Source organism: Podarcis gaigeae (assembly GCF_964106915.1).
Source record: "Podarcis gaigeae genome assembly, chromosome: 8".
Lineage (NCBI taxonomy): Eukaryota > Metazoa > Chordata > Lepidosauria > Squamata > Lacertidae > Podarcis > Podarcis gaigeae.
Genome location: NC_139684.1, coordinates 14,369,040 through 14,389,199, shown reverse-complemented (window position 1 = coordinate 14,389,199; position 20,160 = coordinate 14,369,040). Strand labels below are relative to the sequence as shown.

Here is a 20,160-nt window from a genome sequence, read left to right as displayed (position 1 = left end):
ATTACATTTCAGACTCATAACCAATATCTCTATCTTTTTCTACTTTGTAACACTTCGTATTTTTCTCCTTACAAAACATCTTGTAGTCCTACTAGCGTAATTTGTTGATTACAGTTGCTCTTCAAATAATTCATATACTTCTTCCAATCTTCTGTAAATCTCTCTGGTCCCGCAGGTTTCGAATCCTTCCTGTCATTTTGTCCAATTCTGCATAGTCCGTTAATTTCGTCTGCCATTCTTCTTTCGTCTGAATTTCTTCTTGTTTCCATTTCTGGGCTAACAATACTCTTGCCGCAGTTGTTGCATATAAAAACAATTTACATCTTGCCTATTAATGTCCTGACCTATAATACCAAGTAAAAATGCTTCTGGTTTTTTAAAGAATGTATATTTCAACATCTTTTTCATCTCATTATATATCATTTCCCAGAAGTTCTTTACTTTTTTTACATTCCCACCACATATGATAAAATGTCCTTTCTTTTTCTTTACATTTCCAACATTTATTATTTGTCTTATACATTTTAGCTAATTTCACTGGTGTAATATACCATCTATACATCATTTCCCTCATATTCTCTTTCAAAGCATTACAGGCTGTAAATTTTATCCTTTCATTCCACAACCTTTCCCAAGTATCCTCAACCTTCAAGCCTCCACCTTGTAGGTCCATAGCTCCTGTGTGGAATGCCCCAGGAAGCTTTGAGCTGCTTCAAAGGACAATTGATAAGGGATGTGGATGGAACCTGAAATGGAGAAAAGCAGTCCTTCTAGGTTAACATCTTTGGTCAGGGCAAATGGAAATGGAGAAAACAGCCCTTCTACTTCAGTGTTGATGGTCTGGGCAAATGGAATGGGCACTAACTTAGTTTAATGCCTACATTCCAGGAGGCAATGATGGCCCCCAACTTTGTTGTTCTTGTTTAGTCGTTTAGTTGTATCCGACTCTTCGTGACCCCATGGACCAGAGCACGCCAGGCACTCCTGTCTTCCACAGCCTCCCGCAGTTTGGTCAGACTCATATTCGTAGCTTCGAGAACACTGTCCAACCATCTCGTCCTCTGTCGTTCCCTTCTCCTTGTGCCCTCCATCTTTCCCAACATCTGGGTCTTTTCCAGGGAGTCTTCTCTTCTCATGAGGTGGCCAAAGTATTGGAGCCTCGGCTTCAGGATCTGTCCTTCCAGTGAGCACTCAGGGCTGATTTCCTTCAGAATGGAGAGGTTTGATCTTCTTGCAGTCCATGGGACTCTCAAGAGTCTCCTCCAGCAGCATAATTCAAAAGCATCAATTCTTCGGCAATCAGCCATCTTTATGGTCCATCTCTCACTTCCTAACCCTTCATGGATCACTGCCTTGCTGTGGTGAAGGGGCTTGAATAACTCAGAGAAGCTATGAGCTATGTTGTGCAGGGCCACCCAAGATGGACAGGTCATAGTGGAGAGTTTTGACCAAACGTGATCCACCTGGAGCAGGAACTGGCCAGCCACTCCAGTATCCCTGCCAAGAAAACTCTATGGACAAAGGCCCCCAACTTAGAGGGCTTTAAAAAATCAGACATATTCATGGAGGAGAGAGCAGTCAATAGCTACTAGCCACAATGGCTTTGCTCTGAATGAAATAGGTGTGCAAACTCTCTCTCTCTCTTCCTGCTTCCACCCCAGTTTTCCAAGTCTATGGTGCTGGATGTCTACAGCGAATACGTCAACAATTTCACCACTGCCATGTCCTTGATCAAGAAGGCCTGCCTCACCAAGCCTGCCTTTCTAGAGTTCCTCAAGGTCAGTAGTTTGCTACAAGAGCTGGGAATTGTAGCTCTGGGAGGGGTGAACTACAGTTCCCAGGATTATTTGGCAGAAATGATGTGCTCTAAATGTAGGGTGTGGGTGTGGCATGAGCGAGGACCAGGTTCATGTTCTGACTCTGCTCTAGGCTAAGAGAGCCGTGGGCCAAGCTGCTCTTTCCTGGCCTCGGTTTTCCCAGTCTGTAAAATGGGTATGCTGTCGCAAGGGTTGGTTACAGCAGTGAATAGGATAGGCTCTACCAAGCCTCCTGCATGCCAGCGTTGGGTCCAGAGAGTGGAAATTTGCTGTCTGGGTTGAGAGCCCGACCAGCATTATCTCCAAGGTGGGAAGCTGGAGACCCACCAAATTGGAAGGCAGAGGTCCTCACATTAACAGCGGATGATTCTTCTCTTGGCAGAAGAGGCAGATGGGCAGCGTCGACCGGGTGACTCTTTACGGCCTGATGGTGAAGCCCATCCAAAGATTTCCCCAGTTCATTCTCCTCCTCCAGGTACCCTTTTAAAAGTGCTTATCCGATTCTCAAAGGTGAGGGAGAGCCTTTCCCTCTATCCCAGGGGCCAGACAGAAAGGTCTGAAGGGCCAGATTCTGCCCCCAGGGCCTGAAGCGCAACCTCATTTGCAATGCTGTGTACATTTCCAGTTCTCTTACCTCAGAAAGGATATTGTGGTGTTGGAAAAGGTTTGGACAAGGGCAACCCTATGGAGGAAGGTTACAGCATTTGGGACTTTTTAGCTTCGAGAGAATGTGAGTCAAAGGTGACTTGATGGAAGTTTATAAAATTTAGACCTAGCTTAGAGAAAGTGGATACAGAAAAGAATTTCTCCCTTTCTCATAATACAGTGGTACCTCGGGTTACATACGCTTCAAGTTACATACACTTCAGGTTACAGACTCTGCTAACCCAGAAATAGTACCTCGGGTTAAGAACTTTGCTTCAGGATGAGAACAGAAATCGTGCTCCGGCAGCGCGGCAGCAGCAGGAGTCCCCATTATCTAAAGTGGTGCTTCAGGTTAAGAACAGTTTCAGGTTAAGAACGAGGTACCACTGTACTAGTATCCAATGAAGCTGAATGCTGGAAGATTCAGGACAGATAAAAAAAAAAACTTCTCCACACAGCACATAGTTAAACTATGGAACTCCCTGCCACAGGAGTTAGTAGCCACAGTGACTATGCAGTGACTCCACAGTTTGAAGCAACCGTGAATCCCAGTTGCTGGAAATTTCAGGAAAGGAGAGTTTTCTCTCTTTTCCTTCCTGTATTGGGAATTTTGTAATGTTTGACGTTTGGTTAGTGGTTCCTCCTTTGAACGTACTAATCTGTTCCGGAAGACCGTTCGACTTCCGAAATGTTCGAAAACTGAGGCGCCAAGGGTGGTCTGCAAATGTGATGGAGAAAATTGAAAATCACGCAACGGAAGCCATTTGACTTCTGAGGTGCGTTTGAAAATGGAAACATTTACCGTATTTTTCGCTCTATAGGACGCACCCGACCATAGGACACACCTTGTTTTAGAGGGGGAAAACAAGGGGGGGAAATCTCCCCCTCTCTGCTCAGCACCCCTTCAGCGAAGAGGCAGGAGAAACAGAGCCCCTTCCATTTCTCCTCCCGCTTCGCTGAAGGGGCGCTGCACAGCTCTCCCTCTCTGCTGAAGCCAGGAGAGTCTTGCTCTCCCGTCTTCAGCAAAAGGAACACGAAGCCTTTGGAGTGCAATGCAAGTTCCCACTGCGCTCCAAAGTCTTCAGGCGGTTATCCCTGAAGCCTGGAGAGTGAGAGGGGTTGGTGCGCACCGACCCCTCTTGCTCTCCAGGCTTCAGCGATAGCAACGCGTAGCCTCCGAAGTGCGGAGGGAGCGCTCCCTCTGCGCTTTGGAGGCTTTGTGTTGCTATCGCTGAAGCCAAGGAGCCTCCATAGGACGCACACACATTTCCCCTTAATTTTTGGAGGGGGGAAAAGTGCATCCTATAGAGTGAAAAATACAGTACTGCTGGGTTTTTGGCATTCGAAAAGCAAAATGTTCGGCTTCCGAGTTGCCCCTGTCTTTTTATATGTGATGGAAGCTGCCCAGAGTGGGGTATTATTATTATTATTATTATTATTATTATTATTATTATTATTTTTATTATTTTATTATTCCCTGCTCCTACCCTCAGGTTTCCCACTGGGGGGGGGGCATCTGGTTGTCCACTGTGAAAATAGGAGGATGGGCCTGATGAGTCCTTGGCCTGATCCTGCAGCCAGGATCTCCTTATGTTCTTAGGTTCCTCATCTCATTGGAGGGGAAGACCAAGCTGGGAGAAGGATGGGTGGAAAGTTTGCTTTTCACGTGGGGTGGAAATGCGTGCCTCAGCTCCCAGCTTGCTCCTCCACTGGCCCAGGTGTTGTTGTTGTTGTTAATAATAATAATAATAATAATAATAATAATAATAATAATTTTATTGAGTACAAATTAGAAAAAATACAAACATACAAAAAAAGGAAAATACAGTGGTACCTCGCAAGACGAATGCCTCGCAAGACGGAAAACTCGCAAGAAGAAAGAGTTTTCCGTTTTTCGAGGTGCTTTGCCAGACGAATTTCCCTATGGGCTTGCTTCGCAAAAAGAAAGCCCATAGGGAAATCTCCGGGGACCTCTTTTAAAATGCTGGTGGTCGGGAGCAAAGACCTTCGCCCACCGCCCGCCTTCAGAATAGGTCCTGGACCTCTTCTGAAGGCTGGTGGGGGGCAAAAGTCTTTGCTCCCCCCCCCCCGCCTGCCTTCCCGGGACAGCGGAGACTTCTCTGCCGACCCCCAGCATTTTAAAAGCCCCCGGGACAGCGGAGAATTCGCTGCCGCCCGCCAGCATTTTAAAATTGCCCCGGGACAGCGGGGAAGTCTCTGCTGTCCTGGGGGCTTTTAAAATGCTGGCGGTCGGCAGCAAAGCCCTCCTGTCCCCGGAGCTTGCGGGGCGGGAGGTGGGGAGAAGGGCTTTTCTTCCCACCGCCAGCCTTCAGAACAGCCTTCTGAAGGCTGGCGGTGGGAAGAAAAGCCCTTGTCCCCCCCCCAGCCTTCAGAAGAGGTCGGGGGACAGACTGTCCCCGGACCTAGTCTGAAGGCGGTTTCCATAGGAACGCATTGATTGATTTTCAATGCATTCCTATGGGAAACCGTGCTTCGCAAGACAAAAAACTCGCAAGAAGAAAAAACTCGCGGAACGAATTAATTTTGTCTTGCGAGGTACCACTGTACATGTAACCAAGAGAAAATTAGAAAACATTTTACCTCTTCTCATATTTACAATTATTTACACCTCTACAAAACGATATTCACAATAAAGAAGTGAAAGGTAAAATATAAAAGAAAAGAAGAAGAAGAAGATAAAGAAAAGGAAGAAATAAGATCAAGAATGAGGATTTTAAAAGTAGATACGTATTCACTATACACAGCCATTTCCAATCTATATTTATGTTCAATTATGTATTTTCATCATATCCTTATCTATCTTAATTAAAACATTTTTAAAAGACTTCCACCGTTTGCCTCGCGCGTTTTTGGTAGTCCATTTGTCAAAACCTCTGTTCTTCATATTTTTCCTTTGGGTCTCCTTAATGGCCCAGGTGTTTGGGATGGAGGTCCCTCTTCCCACCTGACGGCTCTCCCTTCTTCTTCTTCTTCCAGGACATGCTGAAAAACACTCCCAAGGGCCACGCTGACCGGCTCTCCCTCCAGCTGGCTCTGACAGAGCTGGAGACCTTGGCGGAGAAACTCAACGAACAGAAGCGACTGGCGGACCAGGTGGCTGAGATACAGCAACTCACCAAGAGCGTCAGCGACCGCAGCAGCATCAACAAGGTAGGCTCATGTTCTGGTCCTTTGAGGGATGCAAAGACCAGAGAGGCTGTCTCCTCATGACCAGTTACCCACTCTCTAACAATCTGCCAAGACACTTAGCTGACATAGGCTGCGCTCCCATGGCTTTGGATCCCCATCTTTGCAGTTATATCTTATCACATTTTCAGAAAATCCACCTATACAGTCATACCTTGGTTTTCAAACAGCTTAGTTCCTGAACATTTTGGCTCCCGAATGCCGCAAACCCAGAAGTGACTGTTTCAGTTTGTGAACTGTTTTTGGAAGCCGAACCTCTGACGGGGCTTCCGATTGGCTGCAGGAGCTTCCTCAGCAGCCAATCAGAAGCCACACTTTGGTTTCCGAACGTTTTGGAAATTGAACGGACTTCCGGAACAAAACACGGGCCACATTTGTTGCATACGTTAATAACCTTTTTTGACACCTAGGAATTTCAGTCTGGATTTTCCCCAACATAAAGGACTCTGGTTTGGTCTTTTTTGTGGGGGGAGTACTTTTAAACATTTTTTTCAATTCATTATGATCATTTCCCAAGACAGTGGGTACCTCGGGTTACATACGCTTCAGGTTACAGACTCCGCTAACCCAGAAATAGTACCTCAGGTTAAGAACTTTGCTTCAGGATGAGAACAGAAATCGTGCTCCGGCGGCGCGGCAGCAGCAGAAGGCCCCATTAGCTAAAGTGGTGCTTCAGGTTAAGAACAGTTTCAGGTTAAGAACGGACCTCCGGAACGAATTAAGTACTTAACCTGAGGTACCACTGTACTCTTTTACCCTTTTAAAAGTTCAGATTTTTAGGGCCTGTGTTTGTGTGCTTGGTCTGCAGAAAAAGCTCCGTTTGCAAATAATTCGGGTCTTGGGACCTTTGGTATGCAATTAGGTTCTCTTCCTCTGCCCTTCAGGTGGGACAATCTTGTTGGTGTGGCTGAAAGGTCCTAAGGTCTCCCAATTGATGGTTTCCTCTTTATCTGTCTTTCCCGAAAATGTCCTCCCCCCCAGCTGTTAAGCTCAGGCCAGCGGCAGCTGCTGCTCTGCGAGACCTTGACGGAGACAGTCTACAGCGATCGTGGCCAGCTCATTAAGTCCAAGGAGCGGAAAGTCTTCCTGCTGAATGACATGCTGGTCTGCACCAACATAAACTTCAAGTGCGTGTCCAGACAATTTCGTGGGGGTGCTTGCAAGAGGTGGAAGGGTCTTAAAGAGAGGGAATTAAAATTAAGGAATGCTAAAAGGATGTTGGAATGAAGCAATGTGGCTTTTGCAGTAATGCTATATAGGGTTAAGGAAGAATGGATTGTTAACAGGTCAGAATGTAAAGTTGCAATATATTAAGATAAATTAGTAAGATAAATACAAGAATGGAAAGGATTTGCTGAAATAATCAATTGAACTAGAATACAAAAAAGGGAGGTGTGAGGAGGTCAAGGAAACAAGTAAATGAAAGACAAGCCATGGAAAGATGGATTTATTTTTAACTGTTTTTACTTTTTCTGTATTTTGTATTTTCTGTTTTTCTTTTTTCTATTTTTGTAATCTTTTGAAACTTTAATAAATATTATTTTTTAAAAAAAATTAAAGAGAGGGATTGGGGCATAGGTGTCAACTTTCCCCCCTTTTTAAAGGGCAATTCCCTTACTCCGAATAGGATTCCTCGCAAGAAAAGGGAAAAGTTGACAGCTATGGATCGGGGTCCGCTGCAAGTGGGAGGGCGGCTGCAACACAACCCCAGTTTCTGCAGAGTCCGTGTGGGGGGAATCCCAATCAGTTGAATCATGCAGTTGACTCCCCATATGGGAAAACCATCAGATAGGAGTGGTATTTATTATCGTTGGACATCACAGCATGTTTTTAAAAGCATTAAATAAGATAAAAAACAGGATGAAGTAGTATTTCGCCTCTGAGAATATAGGTGAAACTCGGAAAATTAGAATATCGTGGAAAAGTTCATTTATTTCAGTAATTCAACTTAAAAGGTGAAACTAACTAATATATGAGATAGACTCATGACATGCAAAGCGAGATGTGTCAAGCCTTTATTTGTTATAATTGTGATGATCATGGCGTACAGCTGATGAAAACCCCAAATTAACTATCTCAGAAAATTAGAATATTAAATGAAATCAGCAAAACAAAGATTGCAAATAGAGCAATATTGGACTTCTGAGAAGTAGAAGCATGCATATGTACTCGGTACTTGGTTTGGGCCCCTTATGCATCAATTACGGCCTCAGTGTGTCGTGGCATGGATTAGTTTCACCTTTTAAGTTGAATTACTGAAATAAATGAACTTTTCCACGATATTCTAATTTTCCAAGTTTCACCTGTATTTCCTCGTCTTTTTTCGCAAAGCCCCAAATCCAATACTTATATTCTGTTTTGTTTGTATGCTTTTGAAAACAAATCAAGTAGCCTAGCTTGCTTGAGGAGCTAAACTTAAAAAAAGAAATCGGAAGCTTCTCTTGAGCGCCTTCACGCGACAACTCTCTGCTTCCTTTGGAAAGGATAGAGCCCCCTTCGCCACCTAGAAATGCGTGTTTTGGTTTTTTCTTTCTTTTTTCCCACCTGCCAGGAACTAGTGTTAGGCGCTGCTAGGGTGACACCTCGCTTTGATGCGTCGAGGTGTGAGATATTTTTTGTTTGTGATGCTAGGATGCCTTTGTGTTATGCGGAGGTGAGGAAAATGAAAAAAAAAAATCTGCCTTTGCAGAAGTTCGCTCACCTGTACGCTTGATGTTCCGAAGCCTTAACCGGGAATATCGAGAGGAGAAAAGTGGTTAATGGATTCGCCTGCCACTTATTTTACTGATTGCATTTTATATCTCCCATTTTCCTCCAAGGATGGCAGCTTAAGTGTTTAAAAAGGCCTCTGCATTTTGCTTCCTGGAGGGCTGCCCTGAGTGATTTCCTTTTGATACCTGTCTATATATCTCATCTGATGTAAGAGAGTCAAACAATGATATGGAATTTCATAGACATCTAAAGGCAGCCCTGTTTCAGGGAGTTTTTACTGTTTGATGTTTTGTTTTGTCTTTTTAAAATTCTTTTGGAAGATGTCTAGAGTGGCTGTGACAACCTAGTCAGATGGGTGGGGTACAAAGAATAGAGGGCTTTTTATTAAGCTGCCCCCCTCCCTCATTCAACCCCCACTACAACCCTAGAAGGAATCAGACCAGAGGCCCCAATGGGAAGTCCACAAGCAGGGGGCAATAGCCCATAGCTGTCAACTTACAGCAGTGGCGTAGCGTGGGGGGTGCAGGGGGGGGCCGGCCGCACCGGGCGCAACATCTGGGGGTTAGGGTTAGGGGGCGCAAATCCGCAGGTTAGGGGGTGCAAATCCACGGGTTAGGGGGCACAAATTACTTGCCTTGCCCCGGGTGCTGACAACCCACGCTATGCCACTGACTTACAGATTTGAAAATAAGGGACCAGCAGCCTCAAAAATAAGGGACCAGCAGCCAAAATAAGGGATTTTGCTTAGCTTATACATAAATCCGGCCATGATGAAGCCATGCTGCTTTTGCTGCGACTGACTGTGTTTTGCAGGGGGTTGGACTAAATGATCCTATGCCTCCGGCTTCCCCTGGCAGTGCAGTGGAAGTCTCGCAAGAGAGGGGGGAAAGGGAGAGACGGAGACGCGGCAGCTCGTGCATGCTCTCTCTCTCGCGCGGCGGAGGACCCCGAGCCGCTGCTTCTCTCCCGAGCCGGGCGAGCATGAAACCCGAGAAATTTAAGGGACATCATCAATAAGGGACAGCAGTGGGACACATCGCTGGGATAAGGGAGTTTCCCGCCAAATAAGGGACGGTTGACAGCTATGCAATAGCTCCCTCTTCTTTGGCACACCTCGCTTGGTTGTGCGGCTGTGAGTTGGTACGAGCTCAGATTTCATTTCATTTCCATTTCACTTTTAGTTTGTACACCGCCTTTCTAAATTACTGTACACAAGGCGGTTTGCAAGCTGAAGAAACGACAAAGATCAAATGCTTTCTAACAATCTGATCCAATACGGAAAAGGTCGTAATAAGAGCAAGCAACATATCAAACAAAGTAACGTTCAAGAATCCATTAGAAAACAACAGTATACGACACCAGCAAATAATAAATGGAAATTCTCTCTTAACAATTGCAATAAATAATTTCTAATCAATAAAAAAAAAAATCAGCAAGTCCCACGGAGCATAAAATAACACAATACAAATCAAGAAGCAGAGACACGCAACTTATTGTTTTTTATTTTTAAAAATATCCCTGAACTCCTCCGGGTTTCTCTTAGTTTTCCCTGGGGTTTCCGAGATTCCAACAATGACTGCTGCTTTGATCTTTCTCTTCCACAGGCCGATTAACTCTAGGTAAGGCAAGGTTTGGGTGGTTTGCCTCATATTTTATCGGGGGCGCAATTTTTGGCATGCTGGTGATGGATTGTAGTGGGCTTTCGGTTGCTTCTGCCTGATTAGTGTTGGTATTGGTATCTTATCACAAATATCTGAAAAATCAGCTTTATCATCCCACGCCATATGGCATGGGATAAGACATCCCACGCCAGCTTTGGTTTGGCTGGGTTTTTGTGTGTTAGCCTCACAAACTGCTGTTTGAATTTGAGAACCAAAGTACAGTGGCGTTGTGTTCAGAAGGAAGAGGAGGAGGAGTTTGTTTTTGATATCCTGCTTTAACACTACCCGAAGGAGTCTCAAAGCGGCTAACATTCTCCTTTCCCTTCCTCCCCCACAACAAACACTCTGTGAGGTGAGTGGGGCTGAGAGACTTCAGAGAAGTGTGACTAGCCCAAGGTCACCCAGCAGCTGCATGTGGAGGAGCGGAGACGCGAACCCGCTTCACCAGATTACGAGACTACCGCTCTTAACCACTACACATCACTGCCTCCGGTTGTGTTGTCAGAGCGTAGCTGTCATGCCCTCTCCTTCGCAAATTTCTCTTTTTAAGGCATCCAAGCTGGTGGCTGTTACAGCCTCTCATGGTAGGGCATCAGAAGAGCCTGGTTGTCTGGATTAGACCCTGCAGTCCAACCTCCTGTTCTCCCAGTGGCTAACCAGATGGGAAATTCGCAAGTGGGACCCAAACATAACAACCCCCTTTCCCTTCCGTGGCTTCCAGCAACCGGTGTTCAAAAGCGTGGTGGTTCTCTTGTGCATGTTGCGATGGATTTTTAAGCTTGGCTGAGCTTGGGATTGTGTGGCACCCCTCGCCTGCACGGTTGGACTGGAGAAAAACCCTTCTTCCTCGACAATTATTTTTCTTTAAGACTGGATTCCCCTCTCCCACCCTCCTCTCCTTGCAGGGGGCAGCTGGAAATCAGCACCCTGGTTCCGCTCGGCCCCAAGTACATCGTGAAATGGAACGCCGCCTTGCCGCAGGTCCAGGTGGTGGAGGTTGGGCAGGAGAGCAGTGCCCACGAGAAGGACAACGTGGTCATCCCCAATATTGGCCTGAAGAAGCACATGCCAAGCAGCCAGTCCTCACACAGTGAGTAGGCCCTTTTGCTTCCGATCGAACCAGTTTGGAATGCGGTCCAAATCTGTCCATTCAGGGGTGCCCAAACTTTTTCCCAAGAGGGCCAGATTTGATGAATCCGTGAGGGTTGACCAAAGCTGTTGAGCTTTTTTAGGGTTGAAGTTGTTGACCCCAGATTTGACCCCAAGAAAGGAAGCTGGAACGCAAAAAGGAGACTTTTGAGGGCGCCCGAAACTCTTCGCTGCTCTTTTTCCTCCGGTTAATGAGGAGGTGCTCAGAGCGGCTGCTTACAATGTCACTCGTCTTTGGGTTGGGGCTATTTTTTCTCCTTCCTTCTGTGATCGGACCTGCTCCATTTCAGACACTGAAGAGATGTGACCCATCCCAGTTTAGGGAAGTTTTTATTGACTGATGTATTAATATATTTTTAACCTTCTTTTGGAAGCCGCCCAGATGGGTGGGGTAGAAATAAATTATTATTATTATTATTAATATACGGGACTGCCTCTCCTGGTATGCCCCATGGAGGGATCTTAAGGTCCACAAATAACAACACTTTGGAGGTCCCGAGACGCAAGGTGGTTAGATTGGTCTCAACTAGGGCTAGGGCCAGGGCCTTTTCAGTATTGGCCCTGACTTGGTGGAACGCTCTGTCGCAAGAGACTAGGGTCCCGCGGGACTTGACGTCTTTCCTCAGGGCCTGCAAGACAGAGCTGTTCCGCCTGGTCTTTTGTTTGGACTCAGTCTGACCCTTATGTTTCCCTCCCCTTATGGTTTTGATCTATGGGCTACTTTTAAAATGAGGCTGCATTTTAAATTGCATTTTAACTTGTATTTTAAATTTAAATTGGTTTTTTCCCCTATTATGTTTTTACTGGTGTTAGCCACCCTGAGCCTGGCTCTGGCCAAGGAGGGTGAGGTATATATAATAATAATAATAATAATAATAATAATAATAATAATAATAAAAAAACTGCCACAGGGGCTGGATACAACCAGCTGGGGAGCTGAATTAGGCCCCCAGAACAGACTTTGGACCTGCCTGCTTCAGGTCCACAGCAATTGGGGAAAAAATAAAAATAAAATAGTGACGTCCCAGCTGTCTCAGAAATCAACGTCCTTCATAAGTATCCATGGCTCACAAGGCAATTCTATACCTCCTTGCAACATATAATGTTGCTAGATTCTGCACATCCAAATTAACTTGATTTCCTCATTTATTCATCTACTTTAAACATATACTCTTATAAAACTGCAGACGATTACAACAATCCTGCCAATGTTCTTATCTGTTTAAATTTTATTTTATTTTTGTAAATATTGAAATATTGAAAGCATTTCCGTTCTTTTGAGGTTTTTCGCAAACCATGTAGCGTATAAATGAATGAATGTAAATTCTATAGATTTATATCAAACGGGCTTGTCGCGGCAGGATGTTTGCAGAGAAAAAATGCAAGCGGCATTTGGGTTCTCCTTTTTTTTATCAACTGGCTGCTAGTGTTTAGCTGTGGACGTGGCTTCCTCTGGGCTGCCGACGTCATTGTGTCATTTGTGCTTGTCATCGTGGTTTCTCCCTGTCCCTTCTTACCACCAGATAAAGTGTACCTGGGTCCTCCTCGCCTGTTTCAGGAGCTACAAGATCTCCAGAAAGACCTGGCAGTGGTGGAACAGATCACTCTGCTCATCAGCACTCTCCATGGTACATACCAGGTGAGCCCTGTGAGGGTTTGTTTTAAAACAAAAGATTTCCACGGGAGTATCAGGCTGAAGGCCAGGGATCAGCCTAAGGATCTAGTCGGTGGTCTCATTCCTTATCTTTCCCACCCATCGCAGGCTGCATTTGACAGGTGTCACCTGATGTCACAAATCATAGAATTGTAGAGTTGGAAGGGACCCTGGCGGTCGTCTAGACCAACCCCCTGCAATGCAGGAATATGCAGCTGTCCCATACGAGGAATCGAACCTGCAACCTTGGCGTGATCAGCACCATGCTCTAACCAACTGAGGTTGTTGTTGTTGTTGTTTAGTCGTTTAGTCGTGTCCGACTCTTCGTGACCCCCTGGACCAGAGCACGCCAGGCACTCCTGTCTTCCACAGCCTCCCGCAGTTTGGTCAGACTCATATTCGTAGCTTCGAGAACACTGCCCAACCATCTTGTCCTCTGCCGTCCCCTTCTCCTTGTGCCCTCAATCTTTCCCAACATCAGGGTCTTTTCCAGGGAGTCTTCTCTTCTCATGAGGTGGCCAAAGTATTGGAGCCTCAGCTTCAGGATCTGTCCTTCCAGTGAGCACTCAGGGCTGGTTTCCTTCAGAATGGATAGGTTTGATCTTCTTGCAGTCCATGGGACTCTCAAGAGTCTCCTCCAGCACCATAATTCGAAAGCATCAATTCTTCGGCAATCAGCCTTCTTTATGGTCCAGCTCTCACTTCCATACATTACTACTGGGAAAACCATAGCTTTGACTATATGGACCTTAACCAACTGAGCTATCCACTGTCAAATGGCTCTCACTTCCAGAAAGTTCTTCCTGATGTTTAGTCAGAATCTCCTTTCTGGTCGTTTGAATCCATGGGTTTGAGTCCTACCCTCCAGAGCAGGAGAGAACAAGCTTGTTCCATCTTCCACGGGGCAGCCCTTGAGATCTTTGAAGAAGGCTCTCATATCTCCTCTCAGTCTCCTCTGTTCCAGGCTAAACATCCCCAGTTCCCTCAATTGTTCCTCATCCGGAATAATAATATTTATTATTAATATTTTATCATCATCAAACCATTTATTGGCATCACATACAAACATCCATTGCAAATCAATACAGAATTACCACCTCCCCAATGTCAGAGAACATTTATCAAATGAAAAGAGGCAAAACAGTCTAATGCTACATATTATTAATATTATTATTATCCCTTGTTCTCTTAGTGTGGCAATGCCACAACTGAGTTTTGGTGAGCTCCAGCTAAAAAAAACACCATTATTATTATTGCAGTATTATTATTACTACAATATGTTAATAACCCTTCAACCTAAGGTCCCAGGGCAGGTTACGACAATTAAAACACAGCATTAGGATTAAACGACAACAATGCACAATATTGATGATGATGATAAAAAATAATTTTATTGTTGATATGCCGCCCATCTGACTGGATTGCCCCGGCCATGCTGGGCAGCTCCCAACAGAATATTAAAAACACAAGAAACATCAAACATTAAAAACTTCCCTATACAGTCAAACCTCAGTTCTCAAATGGCTCCATTTTCGAAAGGTTCGACCCCCAAACACCAAAGACCTGCAAGTAAATGCTCTGGTTTTCAAACATTTTTCAGAACCTGAACATCAAGACGCAGCTTCTGCTTGAGTGCTAGAAGCTCTTGCAACCAATCAGAAGCTGCACCTCTGTTGTCGAACGTTTCGGAAGTCAAATGGTCTTCTGGAACAGATTACGTTCGACAACTAAGGTTTGACTGTACAGGGTTGCCTTCAGGTGTCTTCTAAAAGTCAGAGAGTTGTTTATTTCCTTGACATCTGAAGGGAGGGAGTTGGGTATGTTTAGCCTGCAAAGAAGGAGAGTGAGAGGTGATGTGATAGCCACCTTTAACTATCTGAAGGGCTGTCACATGGAAGATGGAGCAAGCGTGTTTTCTGCTGCTCAAGAGGGGAGATTCTGAACCCAGTGCCTTCAAGTTCCAAGCAAGGAGATTCTAACTGAACCTTAGCAAAACAATTCCGAGTTTAAGACCTGTTTAACAGTGGAATATGAATGTGCAAAATATGGTCTGAAGCTCAACATCAAAAAAACTAAGGTCATAGCCACTGGTCCCATCACCTCCTGGCAAACAGAAGGGGAAGAAATGGAGGCAGTGAGAGATTTTACTTTCTTGGGCTCCATGATCACTCCATGATCACTGCAGCCCAATTATTTACATGGTGACAGCAGCCACAAAATTAAAAGACGCCTGCTTCTTGGGAGAAAAGCAATGACAAACCTAGACAGCATCTTAAAAAGCAGAGACATCACCTTTCCAACAAAGGTCTGTATGGTTAAAGCTATGGTTTTCCCAGTAGTGATGTGTGGAAGTGAGAGCTGGACCATAAAGAAGGCTGATCGCCGAAGAATTGATGCTTTTGAATTCTGGTGCTGGAGGAGACTCTTGAGAGTCCCATGGACTGCAAGAAGATCAAACCTATCCATTATGAAGGAAACCAGCCCTGAGTGCTCACTGGAAGGACAGATCCTGAAGCTGAGGCTCCAATACTTTGGCCACCTCATGAGAAGAGAAGACTCCCTGGAAAAGACCCTGATGTTGGGAAAGATTGAGGGCACAAGGAGAAGGGGACAACAGAGGACGAGATGGTTGAGTTTGACCAAACTGCGGGAGGCAGTGAAAGACAGAAGTGCCTGGCGTGCTCTGGTCCATGGGGTCACGAAGAGTCGGACACGACTAAACGACTAAACAACAACAACAACAACAACAGTGGAATGGACTTCCTCAGAAGGCAGGTTTTTAAGCAGAGGTTGGATGGCCACTAGTCTGGGATTAATTCGTTGCAATTCCTGCTTTGCAGGGGGGTTGGAATGGATGACCTATGGGGGTCCCCTCCAATTCTAGGATTCCATGTTGTCAGGGAACTGCCATCGCAACTAGCGGAGGAGGCGAGGGTCCACAGCGATGTTGGAGAGGGGCCAAGTAAGGAGAGAGGCGGGTCTCCGGCTGGGGAAGATAATCAGCGCTACACCAGGGATAGAGGGGGGTGCCGATGGGAGAAGCAGAGAGGAGGCTCCAGGACTCTTCGCAGGAGAGCAGCGAGGAGAGCACAGGTCCTCCGCTACCCACACCCACCCTGCGCAGAAGACTTCCGCGCAGGGAAAGTAGGCAGCGACTTGGCGTCAAAGAGCTTCTTTGCTGGAAGAGGTTCAAGAAACACCCACAGACGGATTCTGCTAGCGACTGAACAGCGACGAAGTGAAGGGCTGTCCAGCCAGGAAAGGTTTAACCAGGCAACCTAGCCAGGAGTGGCAGCAACTTACGCACGAGCAACCACATATAACCATCACACATGTGGTTGTGTGACTGCCCCTCCTCTTTTCTTTAATTTCCCCCTCTCTGGTTCCTAGAATCTGAACATGACCGTCGCTCAGGACTGGTGCTTAGCTCTGCAGAGGCTGATGCGGGTGAAAGAGGAAGAGATCCATTCTGCAAACAAGTGCCGCCTCCGTCTCCTACTCCCAGGGAAGCCAGACAAGTAGGTTATTCGACCTTCAGCTATTTATTTGCCTTTTTAATTAAAATGCCCCAGGCACTGGTTGTGGCTGATGGTGCACTCTAAAGCCTTTGACTCCAACTCCATTAAAGGTAAAGGGACCCCTGACCATTAGGTCCAGTCGTGGCCGACCCTGGGGTTGTGGTGCTCATCTCGCTTTATTGGCTGAGGGAGCTGGTGTACAGCTTCCGGATCATGTGGCCAAGATGACTAAGCCGCTCCTGGCGAACCAGAGCAGTGCATGGAAACGCCGTTTACCTTCCCGCCGGAGCGGTACCTATTTATCTACTTGCACTTTGAGGTGCTTTCGAACTGCTCGGTTGGCAGGAGCAGGGACCGAGCAATGGGAGCTTACCCCGTCACAGGGATTCGAACCACCGACCTTCTGATCGGCAAGTCCTAGGCTCTGTGGTTTAACCCACAGCGCCACCTGCGTCCCTTCCAACTCCATTAGCCCACTTTAAAACACAAAGTGCTATGCCGACTTTTGAGTTACACAGGATTCTTCATCAAGCTGGATGCCCTCTCAGTGTTTCCCAACCTGTTTTTGGACTACAACTCCCATGATCCCTAGCTAGCAAGATCAATGGTCAGGGATGATGGGAATTGTAGTCTGAAAACAGCTGGAGACCAAAGGTTGGGAAACACTGCTCTAGATGTTATTGGAGTCCAACAACACTTCCCTTTTCTACATCCAGACTTAACAGGCAAAGGAGGAATTGGTTGTCTCCAGCAAATACATGCTCTCTATTTTATATATATATATATATCTTTATTAATTTAAAATAAATACATTTATGAAAAACAGACATACATACAAGTAAACAAACATACAAATAACAGAAAAACCAAACAAACTACCACACTATAAGATATAAGAAGGTTAATATAATTATCATCATATATACTCCTGGTGTTGAACTAAATTATAACATTTATAGAAAAGAAATTTAAAACTGACTTCCAATTACCGTAAATTTCGCTCCATAACACGCAGATTTTTCCTCCTAGAAAGTAAGGGGAAATGTCTGTGCGTGTTATGGAGCGAATGCCTACAGATGGCGGGGGAATCTGCTGCAGTTGTGAGCAGTCCGTGGCTTGCTTTGAAACAGCAAAGCAGGTGTAAGCGGCTCCTGTCAGCGAGCCGAGCTGGGGAGGAGGGAGAGAAGTAGAGCGGGCTTGGCTGCTTTAAAACAACCCTGTCCTCTATGTTCCTCTCTCCTCCCCACTGATCTGCTAAGTAGCAGCGAAGCTTTTCAGCCAGCCTAGCCGGGAGGAGGGAGAGAAGCGGAGCGGGATTGGCTGCTTTAAAACAACCCCGTACTCTCTGTCCCTGCCTGCAGTTTTTTGCTGTCCGATTTTGGATTAGCCACTGTAGGGGCTGTGTGTGTGTGTGTGTGCTTGAGCTATCATTCTCCTCCTCCTGCTTCCCCTTCGCTCTCCCTGGCTCTCCCTCCGACTTTAGAATTGTGTGTCTGTGTGTGTGTGCTTGAGCTATCGTTCTCCTCCTCCTGCTTCCCCTTCGCTCTCCCTGCGCCCCTGCGCTCTCCCTCCGACTTTAGAATTGACACTGTGTGTCTGTGTGTGTGAGAGAGGGCTCCTTCTCCTCCTCCTGCTTCCCGTTCACTCTCCCTGCGCTGTCCCTCCGACTTTAGAATTGACACTCTGTGTGTGTGAGGGCTCCTTCTCCTTCTCTTGCTTCCCGTTCACTCCCCCAGCGCCCTGCGACTTTAGGGCCAGTTCCCTCTCTGCGTGTGTGTGTGTTTTGACCTCACTGCGCTTGTTGGGGGAGAGTGTTGGTCGCAATTTTTCTTGATTTGTCTCAGAGTGGTTACTATCATGGTTTCCTTGCCGGGGAGGAGGGAGAGACGCAGAGCCTGCTTGTTCTAAAGGAGCAAAGCCAGAGAGGAGCCTCTCCTGCATTATCAGCAGCATCCTTCTCCACACCCCCCACGCGTGCTCCTTGTCCCTTGAGTTCTTTTCCTTCCCTCCCCACTTAAAACGTGGTTACAAAGCACGGATCCACATGGATCCTCAGGATTTTTGCACTAGGTCACCCCAAATTCACCATCAGATCACATAGCATATCCATGGCTACAGCCTGCACCAAAAAACACACGCACCCACTGTTTCATGGGGCCGCAATGGCGCAAAAACGTGGTTACAAAGCATGGATCCACATGGATCCTCAGGATTTTTGCATTGGGCTACCCCAAACTCACCGTCAGATCACATGTCTGTGGCCACAGCATGAACCACAAAAATCATATATCCACTGTTTCGTTTAGAATATTGTTTTCTTGTTTTCCTCCTCTAAAAACTATGTGCGTGTTATGGTCAGGTGCGTGTTATAGAGCGAAAAATACGGTAATCTCACTGTACTTTGTCTATTGGCAGAATTAGGCTGATTCCTGTATTGTATAGATATAAATTTGTAGGGAGGTAAAAAAAAAATATATATAAGAAATATGTTACTGTGTGGTATAAAGTAATGGATAGACAAAATACATTCTCTCTAATCCTTTTTTTCTTTCCCTTTCTGGACTCTTTCCCACCTCAGGTCTGGGCGCCCTGTCAATGTCATGGTAGTCTTCATCACCCCCAACCCCCTCAGCAAAATCTCCTGGGTCAACCGCTTGCATTTGGCCAAAATTGCTCTGCGTGAGTAACTTCCTTTTAAAAAAATATTCACCAGATCAGCCGATATTTTGATAACGTGCTATGCAGGCTTCAAGGTTACACAGGACTCTACCTTAGGATGTTTTTAAGGGGGGAAGAAACAAATGTTTTGAGTAAACCTTTGCTTAGCAAGGGAATGTGAGAGATTTGACATCTTCTTGTTGGTTGGTTGATTTTTTTCCATGGATCGTGGGCTGCCTTTTAGGGTCAGATAAAAGTTTTTTTTTATTATAGCAAGGCCAGCATCCACAAACGCCCCTAGGAAGCTCACAAGGAGATTGTGAAAGCCCTGTTCATAGTTGTCAACCGTCCCTTATTTGGCGGGAAACTCCCTTATCCCAGTGCCGTGTCCCGCTGCGGTCCCTTATTGATGATGTCCCATAAATTTCCCGGGTTTCAAAGGAAGTAGGTCCTCTCCCTCCCTCCCTGAGTCCAACTCGGCCTCTCCAACCTTTCTCTTCGCCAGCGGTGGCAGCAACAACTATACCCCGCAGCCGCGCGCTGCTCTCTCCCCCCCCCCAAGGCCAGACCCCCCAGGCAACAGTCTCCCCCTGGCCCAAGCCCCCTTGTCTTCCTCCTCTTCCTCTTCGTTGTCTCCGCCTCCTTTCTCCAGCGGCAACAGAGGCGGAGGCAGCAGCAAAAGTGCTGCCGCCCCCGCTGCCCCCCGGCCCAAACACATCACCCCGCCAGTTTCCAGGATCCTCGAGTCCCTTCCCATCAGGTAACGGCGGCGGCTCAGTGAGAATCCCCCCCTCCACCTCCTCTCTCCTCTCAGCAACAGGAACAAACCAAGCCCGCCCTGAGTGTGCAGGGGGGGTTGCAATCTCAGCCCCCCACTCCCCCTTCTCCTCCCTCCCATCTAACGCAGCCGTGCAAGCTGTCCTCGGCTCAGCGGCGGAGCTGGAGAGACCGTCCCCTTCCTCTCTCCCTCCCTAGGAAGTGTGGTGGGGAGAGATGAGCGAGCGGGGAAGAAGCGAGAAGCGGAGGGCATGGCGAAAGGAAAGCTTGCGGGGGAATGAGGGGAGCTGGCCAGCCCCCACTTCATGCTGGTCACATCATGGGAACCACTGCTTGAGGCTTTGTTTGGGTGCTGGTTGCCT

At 46.5% G+C, this 20,160-nt stretch overlaps 1 protein-coding gene across 21 annotated transcripts in view; it reads left to right on the top strand.

The window, feature by feature from the left end:
- The window catches only part of ARHGEF10L (Rho guanine nucleotide exchange factor 10 like), a 153,462-nt gene that overhangs the window by 70,127 nt on the left and 63,175 nt on the right, over positions 1-20,160 (top strand). For 12 of the 21 annotated variants that reach the window (XM_083750136.1, XM_083750130.1, XM_083750135.1 and 9 more), the window contains 9 exons: positions 1,662-1,778; positions 2,200-2,292; positions 5,460-5,633; positions 6,651-6,796; positions 9,986-10,000; positions 10,948-11,132; positions 12,715-12,830; positions 16,236-16,363; positions 18,942-19,042. In XM_083750136.1, coding sequence (XP_083606262.1) covers positions 1,662-1,778; positions 2,200-2,292; positions 5,460-5,633; positions 6,651-6,796; positions 9,986-10,000; positions 10,948-11,132; positions 12,715-12,830; positions 16,236-16,363; positions 18,942-19,042 — 1,075 coding nt within the window. The remainder of the gene's footprint in view (positions 1-1,661; positions 1,779-2,199; positions 2,293-5,459; positions 5,634-6,650; positions 6,797-9,985; positions 10,001-10,947; positions 11,133-12,714; positions 12,831-16,235; positions 16,364-18,941; positions 19,043-20,160) is intronic. The other 9 variants (XM_083750137.1, XM_083750134.1, XM_083750138.1 and 6 more) reach the window with 1 other exon arrangement.